Source organism: Nesoenas mayeri (assembly GCF_963082525.1).
Source record: "Nesoenas mayeri genome assembly, chromosome: 9".
NCBI classification, from domain to species: Eukaryota; Metazoa; Chordata; class Aves; order Columbiformes; family Columbidae; genus Nesoenas; species Nesoenas mayeri.
In genome coordinates, this window is record NC_137557.1 from 8,160,709 (window position 1) to 8,173,782 (window position 13,074).

Consider the following 13,074-nt stretch of genomic DNA (forward strand, 5'->3'; position numbering starts at 1 on the left):
TGGCGGCGGGACGGGACCCGCGGTGAGGGGACGGCCGGGGCCGGGAGGGAGCGGGTGTGGGGGCACGTCTGTGGGGTGGCTGGTTGGAGCACGAAGGGTGTCAGGGTGGGGGGTGTGCGCGGAGGGCGCCTGGTTGGAGGTGGGTGCGAGGAAAGGGTGGCGGTGGCGGGGCCTGTGTGGCGGGGAAGGGGCTCCATGCGCTGCCGGGGTCGGTGTCTCTGAGCCCCTCGCTCTCTCCCAGCAGAGCCGGGAACCTCCAGGGCGGTCGCAGGTGCTGCCAGCAGCCGGCGATGCCGGGGCTCAGGCTGCTCCGTGGGCACAGGGAGGAGCTTTTGTGCTCCCGGATCGATCTCCCGGCTGCTGGTGCCTCAGCTGCCGCTCCCGAGTGACGCTCCCGCTGCTCCGCTGCTGCGCGGACACAGCCGCGGGAAAGGCCGGTGCAGCTGCCCCTGGTTGTGCTCAAAATGCTGCGAGAGACAAAGCCCGTGATGGTGAAAAGAGACCTTTACACAGACCCCGCGTTTCCAGCCAGCGACACCTCTCTGTTCTTTGACTGTTGCACCCCCCTTGCCCAGTTCAGAGGCCAGATATCTTGGCTGAGGCCGAAGGTGAGTTTTGAGGTACGAAAGACTGTGATTTTGGCAGGACGGGACTGTAAGGTGGCAAATGGCAGTTAGCGCTGAGCGACTGCCTCTGAGTGGTTTTGTTGTTTAGAAACGCAGAAGTGATAAAATCAATGTATGTTGGTGTTAACAGTATCTGTGTGGCAGTTTTTAAGTAGATTTGATTTAAATCCCGATGTAGAACTTTTCCATTTCAAGACATTGCTTGAAATTCAGATATTTTGTTATAAATATGTTTCGTTATGCAAACCAAGTCAAAAAAACCAGTATTATGTCATTCAGAAATGTTTAGATATATTCCGTAACTTTCTTGAAAACAACCCTATTTGAAAACAAATAGCCCTATTTTAGAGTTTTTCAGAGGATACTGCTTTTTTTCAGTTTATTTCTTTGATTAAAAAATAATTTCAAGTTTATAACTTGTCATATGACTTGTATTGCTTTTCCAATTACAGCTGGGTTTCAGAGCAAACTAAAAGGTTTAGAGTACATCTTTTTCAGTACATTCATTTAAAGTGAAGTATTTATGATACTGCCTTTGCATGGAGGGGAGAAAAAGGCTATAAAATGTAATGGAGAAAAAAATATTATGTCTTTAGAGGTAAATCTGGAGCTGCCTGTAAAGCAGTGGTAGAGCTGTTGGTTTTCAGACAGAATTGTCAAACAAATGGCTTGAGGTAGCCCAGTGTGGAACTTTCTGCGTTTGTACCTTACAGCTTGATTACTACTGAGGGCTGATCTATTACTTTCCATCTCTTGCAGTGGTTACAGATGAGAGAAGAACCATTTTAAAAACTGACTTTCAGATCTGTTTAAATGTTTAGGATCTTGCATTTGAAATCGCCTCTTTTGCTACCAAGTGATTTATTTTTGTTTGCCCTAGAAAAGGTTTGTCTCCTGTGCTAATTTGGAGGTTTTTTGTAACTCGGGACGTGCAGTGCCATGTGAGTGGCATCAGTTCTGTCTGTTCCAGCTGATCATATGTCTGGCAAGGAGCTGGTGAATTATGTTTCTTGCACCTATTGGTGCCTCTGCTAAGGTCACATCTGGTGGTGACATTTATGTACTAAAATCCACGTGGGAACTGGATTTACCTCACATAAAGTACCTGCAAAAATAGCCATAAGGCAGTAATTGGTTACTGCTTGCTTAGGCTGGGTCTGAAATGTCCAGGAGCTAAAAGTTCCCTGATTTTGGGAGAGGTCTCTGGAGCTCTCCCATTCCCTGACACCCAGTTCTCCTTCAACGATCGTGCAGGATTTGGCTGTAGCTCTCCTTGGAGTTGGTTGTGGTTGCCAGCAGAGGGCAGAAAGAGACTTTAAGTGTGAAGAGATTTATTCAGCCGTAGATGTGTGGAGCAGAAATAGTGAAGCAGCAATGGCACGTTAAAGCTTCTCTGTAAGTCTGAAAGGTGCTTTTCTTGTTTGTTTCTATAGAGTCTTATTGTTCTATCTTGTCCGATCATTTTAGTATAGTCTTGATTTCTCCTGCTCTACTGCATCAGGTAGGGCAGTCTCTTGATTTGCTGAAGTTGAAGGACGTGCCGCTCTGTTTGCGCAGTATGGAATGATGACACAACAAGAGAAACACTGAGTGATAAATCTGTACTGTGCCTGCTTTAACAAATGTTGGCATCTTCATTTATTTTCTACTTTTCTTGAAAGGCTGTTCCTTTCCCTTCAAATAGGAAATCATTTGATTATTATAATGATGCTTCTAAGCAGAAAAAGGAAAGATTCGTGAAAGCACCTGGATCCAAGAGTTGTGATAAAACAGGAACAGATAGGGAGGGAGAAAAGAAAAAAGTTGTCAGGATTTTTAAATGGACTATAAGAGGCCTCACTATGTAATAATTAATGCATGTGTGAAAGTTTGTACTGCAATATATGTCTTCAAGGGCCTGTGAAAGGAATAGGAGTTAAAACTGCATATACCTTGGTACCTTCTGCAAAAGGATGTAAGAAAAGACCTTCTGTGAACATAGAGGAGTAACTGCAACCTGAAGGCATTTTTTTAATTTGGACTTTGCTGTATTGGAACAGTTGTGCCATTTAAAGAATGTGATATCTGACTGAGCGAATAATACGCAGGAAACTTTTGCTTGATACAGATTACTTCTCTAAAATCCTAAATCCTCTGAGTGTGAAAATACGGAACATATTATTATGCATGTGCCAAAGATGTGATGATATGAGCTTTTGCAAGTACACCTATTTTAATTTTAAAAAGCTCAACTGTATGAGGTCAGACCTCCTAAATAAAAGCACGCTACGTTCATTTGCTACACTGAGCTACCTATATTTGAATGCAATTGAGACAGTGATACGTGTTTTTTAAATATCTGCAATTACTGACTGGTCAAAGCCCCTCTGCACTGCAGTGAGTTGCAGACTGGCGTGGCACAGCACAGAGTTTATATGGATGTGGCTGCAGTATTGCACCCAAAACATAATCCAGACTGATTTCCTTCGCTCCTTCGGGGAGCTGGAACGTGAACGCCCGAAGCAGGTTGGTAAAGAAGATGAACAGTTCGACCCGCGCCATCTGCTCCCCCAGACACACGCGGTGGCCTGCAGAAGGAAGGGGAAACGTTGTATAAAGCCAAGTTCTGAAAAACAACTTCAAACAAAATTCTACTGAGTTCCATCAATTCTGTTACTGTAAGGTAATTATTTCTCATTTCCTCCTGCAAGGACAGAAGGTGCCTTTGGAGGTAGGGGAAGCATTTCTTTAACTGAGAATCCATATGTGTCTAATTATGTCAGCTGTTGGGATTGGTTGTTTGTGGGGTTTTTTCCCCCACTTTCCCTGGAGCGCATATGAGATTCTTTTCATTTTTATTCTTGTTCTGTGTGTCAGGTTCTGGAGATGTAAATGCTCAGATCATATAAACAGAAAACAACCAGAGCAAGTTAAAAAATGTTCAATGCCTGGGTTGAAACAGTAGCCTAAATTAGTTGTTGATTCATGTAAAATAGTGGACGCTTGGTGAAGAAAGAAGACGCTAAGTACCTGTTTTGCAAATATGATTTGGGAATTTCCAGACAATTTGGGCAAATGGTTTTAAAATCTGCATTTACTGGTTTTGATCTGACTGCTTTGTAAGTTAATTAGTATACTATTTTCTTTTTATCTACAACAAATTTATACTATCTGTCATAAAAAAACCCCACACTCATCTGTTTTCCAGTGTTTTTATTAACTTTACGTTTTAATTCTCAGTAAATAGTGCCAGCTTCCTGTTTTGTGCTGCTTTCCTTCATAATCTGATTATCAGCAAAACTAGTAGCCTAGAGAATCTCCGAGTTATGTTTTCTATTGCTTTTCACTTGTTTTTTTCCTCCTGTGTCTTTGTATCACTGCATTTTGCATTGTAAATCAGATAAGTTGTACAGTGTACTATGCTTTTGAAAAGTTAGTATTTTGTTTTAATATATATGTATTAATATATATTAATAATCTATAATTTTATAATATTATATATTATGTATTATTCTATATATATAATAAAAATTAATAGATCTAATAATATTGTGCTGAAAAGACTGGAGTTTACTTATTTTTCTGGAGATACAAGAGAACCTGTTGCTGGACTATTACTATAGGATTTGGGAGACTGAGGTTTGGTTTCCTGCTTTTATCACAGATTGTGTATTTTGACAAAACTTTTGTCTCTGGGTTCCCCGTTTGTAAGGTGAGAATAAACAGGTTTTCTGATTTGGGGGTGTTATCAGGATTTAATACATTAGGGACTAATGAGCTCAGATGCCCTTATAGCAGGAACTATACATGTAGCAAGGAGAGAGCAACACGTCTCTTAGCCGTACTCATCCTCTGTTTGCATGTCTAAAATATATAAAATGCAAGACGATATTTGTGGCTCTTAGAGTAGAATACCTAACTTTAAATCTTTGTGACAAATACATTTTTATAAAAACACGTTTTTAAAAACTTTAGAATTTAGAAAAGGTGTTTCTAGTCTCGCCGCCCGACACAGTGAACAGGAATATTCAAACATCGGGGCATCACCTGCAGAGAAAGGTAAGAACGCCTCTTTGTTCACAAAGTTGCCGTCCAGATCAAGGAAATGATTTGGGTTGAACTTCCCGGGGGTGGCCCAGTGCTCAGAGTCACACACCACGGAGTGCAGGTTGGGCAGAACAAGCGTGCCCTGCAAGAAACGGAGATTATATTTTCCGTGCATGATTGATTCTTTTTTTTCGACATTCCTTCTCCATAATAGATAATACACCATCCTATGCCTGTGTTTGGATTCAACTCGGTCTTCTCCTGTGCACACCCAGGCATGACAAGACCTTGTATCTTCTCTTTGTCACAGCACATTGCACGTTTGCCTTTGGCTTAGTTCTCTTCTGTCAGGACTACCGAAGGGTCTTCATCTCTAAGCTGGAGTGGAGTTTGGATTGTTTTGCATACTTGCCAGGCTAATCATAACACAGTCCTTCTTGTTATTTTTGGTTGTTGGGGTTTTGGGGGGTTATTTTGTGTGTGTGTGTGTGTGTTTTTTGAGGTTTTTTTTTGGTACTCTTCACTGAATCTTTTTTTCCATCAAATCAATTTTATGCTTAGTATATTCGGGGCATTTCTACCCTGTTTTCCTGATAATAAGACTTACCCTAAAAATAAGCCCTAGCATGATTTTTCAGGATTTCTGAGGATGCTCAAAATACAAGCCCTACTCCAAAAATAAGCCCAAGTTATATTTCATTTAAAAAGTAAATTTAAATTGTGTCCAGGCAGCTATACATGTAAAAAAGTAATAAGTTTTGGAGCAAAACTTAATATAAGACCCTGTCTTATTTTTTGGGGGGGAACAAGGTCAATGTGACTGTCAGATCTGTCACTGTACTGAGCCACCATGACCTTAAGCCTGTGGGGTTTATGTGTTTTTGTCAGGGATCACCAGAGGTTGCTCCAGGCTGCTCCCCATGTGTGCAAGTTTGCTGGCTTGACAACCCTTAAACCTCATTTCTTCTTCACTCCTCTGAACACGTTCTGCTTTGATTCCCAGACATGAGCTGTGTTTGGCTCATGGGAAGAAAGACTTTGGTTTTCCCTATGTGTTTTTTTGCTATTATTTGTGTTCTCCCAAGCTTCCTTCTGCACCAGCTAACACTCGGTGCTTTGCTTCATGTCCGTGACAGGATATCACAAGACCTCTGTGCAAAGTCAGGGACTCTAGACACTAATTCCCTAGAAATACTAAATATTAATAACTCAGAGCTTAAAGAATCATGGAGGTATTCTCTGTACCTTTTTAATGTGAAAACCCAGCAAAGTTGCATTCCTCACGCACTGTCGAGGGACCCCAACAGAAGTGACGTTGCTGTAGCGCAAAGCCTCATGAATCACAGCGTTTGTATACGGCAGCTTTTTACGGTCTGCATAGCTGATGGGATGGGAGGGTTCCAGAACAGCTTCTATCTCTCTGTGGACCTTTTCTGCAGAGAAATGAAAATATTCTAGTGTTTTTACTCCCACCTTTTTTTCCCCAACAAATTTCTGTATGAGTATGGTCCAAGACCGGGCAAAAAAAGAAATTACATTGCTATGAAATGCATTGGCATGTGGTGTGACTGCTGTGTTGGTTTCAGTTCATCAAGAAGGTGCATATCCCCAAAGCACCAGACGGTCTCTCACTTCAGACACATCCTACTCAGTGATGGGGATAGTGCAGTCCTATGTTTCAAAAAAAGGATTAAAATATGAAATTACAGGTGTAATTTCTGTTACGTTTATGAGTACACATCAGACCAGGCACATTTTTAAAGCTTTTGCACTTTGAAGGTTGATAAGAGACTAGATTGCATATGGGATGTCTTTAGCTCGTTAATCTTTGCCATCCCCTTCTAGTGAGAGAAACCAGTGCTGGTGCTGCTTCTTGGTGAACTGGTGGGGAAAGCATGTTCGTTTTATCAATTAAACTTTCATTTTCTAGATCTCAGTTGTTGATGTACCACCATTCATATTTACCATTAAGGGTTATTTTGATATATTGCAAGTGACTGAGCTAATCCTTACACTTTAATGATGTTCATTGTGCTGTGATGTTGAATGAAGTTCTCTCTGATAATGCTTTTGCTCACCTTGTATTTCTGGGTATTGTACCATATAGAGCAGTGCCCAGAGGAGCGTGGTGCTTGTTGTTTCTGTCCCTCCCAGCAAAAGATCAACCACAGTCTGGACCATATTGTCTTTATTAAATGTAGAAGTCGGATCATCTTTGGTCTGTAGGGTATATTCACAAGAAGACTCTGAAGTGGATAATGCCAGACATTTCATGGGTCATGTAGAAATTGTCATTATTTGGTGAAAACAGTGAGCTGCTCACCAAAACAAAAATCTTTGGCGCTAAACAAAGTATGCATCTAAAATGTCCATAGTGGTTACTTGAACAGCAAGTTTTTGTAGTAGGCATTGAGGCCAGGGAAGGGAAAGTGTGACAAGCAGATACTTACTTCTGTTATTTGAGCTAGGTAGAAGTCAATGAGATCCTGTGGATCATCTGCCTTCCGTCTCTCATGAGTCTGGACCTCCTTCCTAACTAAATTGTGCATGAAGTCGTTGTGTGCAAACACCTCCTGATGAGGTCCTGGGAGCCGGCGCATGAGCCACGGGAAAGCATCGTACATCTGTCATTTTAAACCAAAGAGTAGAAACATGAGCTCCTTTAAATTGAGAACCCAAGTCTGATTTCCTACTAAGTCAGCGAAGTCACTGCAATTATGAGCTCCCAATTAGAATGAGGGGCAATAGACACAAGTCAGAGAGAGATTAAATACTGAGAACAGGTTTCCCAGGGGGTCTGTGTGAAACCTCCATCCTCGGAGCTTCAAGACTTGATCAGTCAAGTCCCTAAACAACCTGATCTACTTAGGCCTGCTTTGAGCATGGAGCTGGATTAGCCGACATGCAGAGATCCCTTCCAGTGTAAATTGTTCTACATTTCTAAGAGGGATTAGGAAACCTTTACATTGCCCTCTAAGTGAACTGGCATTGAGGAAAACTTGTTTGCTGTTTCTTAATGAGCTATTAGTAAGATGCAGCAGTCTAAATTGGTCTGATCAAATTGTCAGTGTTCAATAACCACAGTTTCGCTCCTCAATGGACAGGCTGAAGACTGACCAGGTGTAGAAGCTGATGTGGCCTCTCAGTCTCTGAAGGCTTTCCTCCGTGTGTATTTGTTGAGGGGAACAAGAATTATCTTCATTTCTTTGTGTTGAGTATGCTTTGTGGATGGACCTCAGTCTCTAGATCTGCTGGCAGAGCCCTTGTCTTATTTATGGCTTGTGATTAGGAATCTGTGGGCCAGTGCAGACTTCTCCATCCCCATCAACTGCCCGAAGTGTCAACATTGTCTCATAGTGGTTATCAGGTCACAGGAGAGCAGGAGACTGATTGTATTTTACTTTTTGGATGCATACCTAATAATGCAACAGGGTCTTCTGAAAATGGGTGAATTGGAGGAACTGAGGGCTGAATCTGGCTCACAAACACATTTTCTCAGCCTTGATTTTTACTCCGATGTGGGGTTTTTTAAGGCATCTCTGTATGCATTGGAGAACCTGTTGGTGTTACAGAACACCAGTGTGCCAGAATCTGCACACCATAAGCAATAGCAAGGTTTTCAAGAACATAAAAATATCCTTCTTGACGTGATGACATGGTCACCTGTATCTTATGGGAAGTTCAGAATAACTCACACCTTGGTGGTGATCTGAGTTACATGAGAAGCAAGATCTCTTCTCAAGAGAGTAGGACTTTGAAGGTTTTGTTCTCATTAACTACTCTTCTGCATTCTCAAAACTAAATGAAAAATTTTAAAAGTTGATTTAATTTTAAGATTTAAGAATCTTACATACACATTACTCTGCAAATGGTGACTCATTTGAAATACATTATGTACTTTGGAAATCTGAAAAACTGTGATAATCTAGAATTTAAATTTTAGGACACACAATTTACTAACATAAGTAAGGAATATAAGGCAGTAATAACATAAACAAGGTATGTATTAACTTATTACTGCCCAATGGCTCACAGAATAATGGTGTGGCAATGTCTGGGAATAATCGTCATTGACTTTTAATTGGTTCGTTTTGACTTGTCAAGTGCAAATGCATTTTAATGAATAAGAACAAGAAAATCAGATTCTTACCCTGCCCCAGATAGTCGCTTGAAAGTAGATCACAACATGAACAGCTTTGATAAGCCTGACGAAAGATTCATCCTCGCTGGAGAAGCGATGACCAAAAACAACAGCACAAATTATGTTTGCGATAGCGTGGACAATGCAGGCGTGGGGGTCGAAAGGTTCACCTGTGGGTACAGGAGGTGCTGTGAGTGTTTCTGAATAGGCTGCAGTGAGAAAGATGGGGAAAAGGAAGACTTCTTTTATTTGTTTTTTAATGGTAAAAATAATAAAGACCAGACTACTTCTAGATAGATTTCACACAAGGAAACTGTAGTTTAATACATATTAACTATGGATTTTAAGTGCAGGGTATCTTTATTTTCCATCTGCTTTTTGGTCTTGTAAAATACAATGATTATCAGTTGTGAGAAGATGAACATTAGGCCTCTTTTCTGTCTTTGATGTGTGGTTTGGATTGCATGAACACACAAGCAATTAATTAGAACATACGCCTTCAAATCCTAAGGCAGATATTGCAGCTTGGCAATTAAAAACAAAACAAAACAAACAATCCTTTAAAAAAAGTAATTTCAATGTGACTAAGAAATTACAGCTTCTAAATGTTTATCTCCTTTTTGTTTTCAAGTACAACTTAACAATTCAAATATGTGTATATATATGTGTGTGTGTGTGTGTGTATATATATATATATTTCCCCCACAGGCTGAAAAGGCAAAATTCACGTAATGGAATGGAAAGCAGCTGCCATTAAAAAGGGTTCCATCCAGAAAACATTAAGTAGACATTTCCATGGCAATGGCAACCATTGAATTACACTGCTATGGAAAATGGTGGATTGCGCATCTCTGACTTCAGTCCAATGTTTGCAGTCACTCTTGGAAAGAGTAAAGACTGTTACTGAGTTAAAAGTTGAGGCAGGATTGCGCAGAAGGTGAGGATTGGGGCTGTACAGGGACTTGGGGTTGGTAGTTTGTTCATCTCTCACAGTTTAAAGATCCGAATGGGCTGCTCCCAGAAGAGGGACGGGTGCCTTTGCTGTGTCTGGTGCAAGGAGAACCAGACGGAGACCTTGGGCAGCTCCTCCGTGTTTTCACATCAGTACGGAACGCCATGCTGGTGAGTGATTGGGCTGTTTGGAATATCTATATTTAATTGCTTTATTTTGGCATCTTGCTAAAATTCTGTTGGTCTCTATTTCATCCAAAACATAAGAAGTTCTGCTGGGCAATGGAATGATACATTCCTTGTGCCGGGGCTCTTTCTCTGCCAAATCCTAAAGACCTGCTGTCCCAGAATGACTCGCAGCAGGTCACAAATTGTGTATTTTATGGAGAACAACATGGGGTTTTTCTATACTCCTTGAATATCATAATTATTACCAGCTGTCCCCAAGACTATGTTGATAATAAAAACAATTTTTACAATCTTTATTTTAAAAAAAAAACAATTTTATATTGCCAGCTGTGCAGACAAAACATCTTTTGTGAAGAATGCAATTAAGAAGCCAGTAGAAGTCCTACTAATATGGAAAATATCTATGTTACTTGTAAAAATGTATTGTGAAACTTTGACTCCCATAATTTAGCCCATTTCAGGAAAAGCTCTAGGTGTTATTCTTGCAGTGAATTTACCTTTAGTGTTTGCAAAGGCGTCCACAAGGTGACCGGCCTCTGTTTGCATTCGATGCTCCAAATTGTTCTGACCGAGCGCCAGGCTTCTTAAAACCCTCATAGCAAAGCGTCTCTGCTGCCTCCAGGTGTGCCCGCTTGTCAGAAAAACACCTGCAGGACACAGAAACGTTCATTTCCTTGCTGGGAAGGGAAATCCTTGCCCTGCAGGGGGCAAAATTCAATTTACATTGGGTTACATTGCACTAGCAAAGAAGATCCTGTGATTTCAGATACTGACTCCTGGTCCCTGCTGGAGGTTTTTATGACTCCAGCTCTATCGCTGCTTGTAAATGTGACCCTGGAAACTGAGTGGTGGGTTTGGTAAGGATGGAGCAGCTTTAGCTGTACATCTCCTCTACACGAGCAGTCATCAGGTTTAGTGATAGAACTGAAGAGCAGCTCTTCTGGGCAAATATTCCTTTGAATCTACTGGGAAGAAAAAAGTCAGTAGTATGCTTTATAAGAATCTAATTTCTTATTTTTTTGTCTGAACATATGAGCTCTACATGGAACCTTTTTACAACGTAAGCCCAGTGGTGCACTTGTATACCAGTAATTCATGTGTGTGTGTATATATATATATATATATATATATGAAAGTGTCTTTCTTCTTTACATCTTGTTAATATTTCAGTATTATGTAAAATCCTGTACCTTTCTCGCCCATCATATCCTTGTAGAATGGGGTAAGGGGTCTTCCAGAAACTTCCTCCGCGTGGGTGACGATGCCATCTCTTACTGCCCGATATCCGTTCAGTACAACCAGGGGCGTCTGTCCCATCCACAACGTGTAGATGTTTCCGTAGATGCTGGTTAACTGAAGAGTTAATAACAGCAAATTAAGAAATGTAAACCAGGGAATGCATACACTTAAATACTAATTTTAAGAGTTTTCTGTAGGTGTAACTAAACTCATTTGCTGATATCCAGTTGAATTTCAGAAAACTGTAGCCTTCTGCTGTAACGTGCATTGGGGACAGAGGAATAGACACTGTATGGAATAGACACTGTATGGAATAGACACTGTATGGAATAGACACTGTATGGAATAGACACTAAGGACACGTCTCAGAAAACCACCTCTGAAAATGTCACAGAAACTGAGGCCGCTATCAGCTCAGAATCAAAGAGCGAATGAACGCAGGCAAAATTCCTGAGCTATTCTGTTTGCTTTATTAATGAACCAAAGTTGTTGTATTTTCTTGCCTCTGACTTCTGAAGAAGGCAAAGAAATGTGTTTGCATTCTCTCCTATAGCTTCCATGTGATTTTTCTTATTTTTCTCTATTGCCCTTCCTCCGATCATGCTTGTATTTTTCCTTAAAATAGCTTGAAAAAAGCTCCTTTTTGAATTAGTTTTTATAGGTTTATGAGGGCATCATGCTGTCAGAATAATAGCAGCCAGATTCTCCTGCTTTGTTTTAGTAATGATCTGTTTACTGCAGACGAAATCTTTTTGCTGTACAAAGAAGAGACAGTTTAGAGCAGATATTTGGTCTTCTAATGGAGATGAGACCACTGGTGCCCTGCAGATGTTCCAGTGACACTGGTGTCAGGTAAAGAAACTTCTCCTGGGGGGGTTCGCAGGGCTGGATATCAGCACAGAAATAGAGAATGAAACTGTGAGTGGAATATCACGCAGTATTTGTGGTAGAGTTATGCACCGTGTTAGTTGTGTCCAAAAGAGAAAGAAAACAGCAAGGAGTAAAGCGATTATGGTGTTTATTACTATGTTAAAATTTTCATAATGCAGAGTCCCTGGATTCTTTGAAATTGGCTGATAATCAAGCCGAGGTTGAAAAAAAATATTAAAAATTCTAAATTTAGACTGTTCCTATGCAATGTACAATTTAAACTAGATTCAGAGCCATTTTCAGCTACAGAGATAAAGTAATACCTTAGTGAGAGTTTCTCGGCGAAGTTGGAAGCGCAGCAGCCACAGGTTCCCGATGACGGGCAGAGGAGCTGGTCCGGGGGGCAGGCGGCAGCGCAGCCGCTGCAGCCTGAGGAGCTGCCAGGCCAGCAGAGCCACCGCCAGAGCCAGGAGACACCCAGCAGTCCCCATCGTCTCACCCACACTGCAGCTGCCCAGTGTTGGTTTGGAGTGGGGCAGGTGAGTTTGCTTCCACAGCAGACAAACTCTTCCAGAAGAACGTATGTCTGACTCACCCATCAGAGTGACCATCTCCAGTTTCCCAAGCTGGAGTCCTCAGCAAACTGCAATACGTTATCCAGGGGGGTTGGCCAAGCCACACCTCCTCTCCTTTCTCATCTCTAATTGTGATCTGGCTCTTTTTCCATTTAGAATTTTGTTTCCTTCTTAGTATCGATACTGAGTCTAAATGCCAATTATTGATCAGTTATCCAAGGATAAGTGTCTCACATAATGGTGACACCTCATGCAGTTTCCTGTGGTTAAATGTGAAAATACTGAGGGTGCATCACTTCTTACCTTTCTGAAATACTGAATTATTGTGTTGTTTCTTTTTATATAAAAAGAAACATCCTGTCTGTTGGGTATGGTCTTGGAGATGAAAAATAATTTAATTCTTGAAGTATAAAGCTAAATTAATGTCTTTAAAGGTGTAATTTAAGTTTTAGAATAT

The 13,074-nt window shown here is 41.0% G+C and overlaps 1 protein-coding gene across 1 annotated transcript; it reads right to left on the minus strand.

The window, feature by feature from the left end:
• Window positions 1-272: 272 nt before the first annotated feature.
• On the minus strand, window positions 273-12,533 carry LOC308043549 (cytochrome P450 2J2-like; the record flags this gene model as incomplete). Its single annotated transcript, XM_080349704.1, has 9 exons — window positions 273-3,193; window positions 4,653-4,794; window positions 5,898-6,085; window positions 6,731-6,872; window positions 7,103-7,276; window positions 8,803-8,963; window positions 10,431-10,580; window positions 11,124-11,286; window positions 12,366-12,533. 9 exons carry the CDS (start codon window positions 12,531-12,533, stop codon window positions 2,982-2,984), a joined length of 1,500 nt encoding a protein of 499 aa, XP_080205830.1. The 3' UTR covers window positions 273-2,981.
• Between the last annotated feature and the right edge of the window lie 541 nt (window positions 12,534-13,074).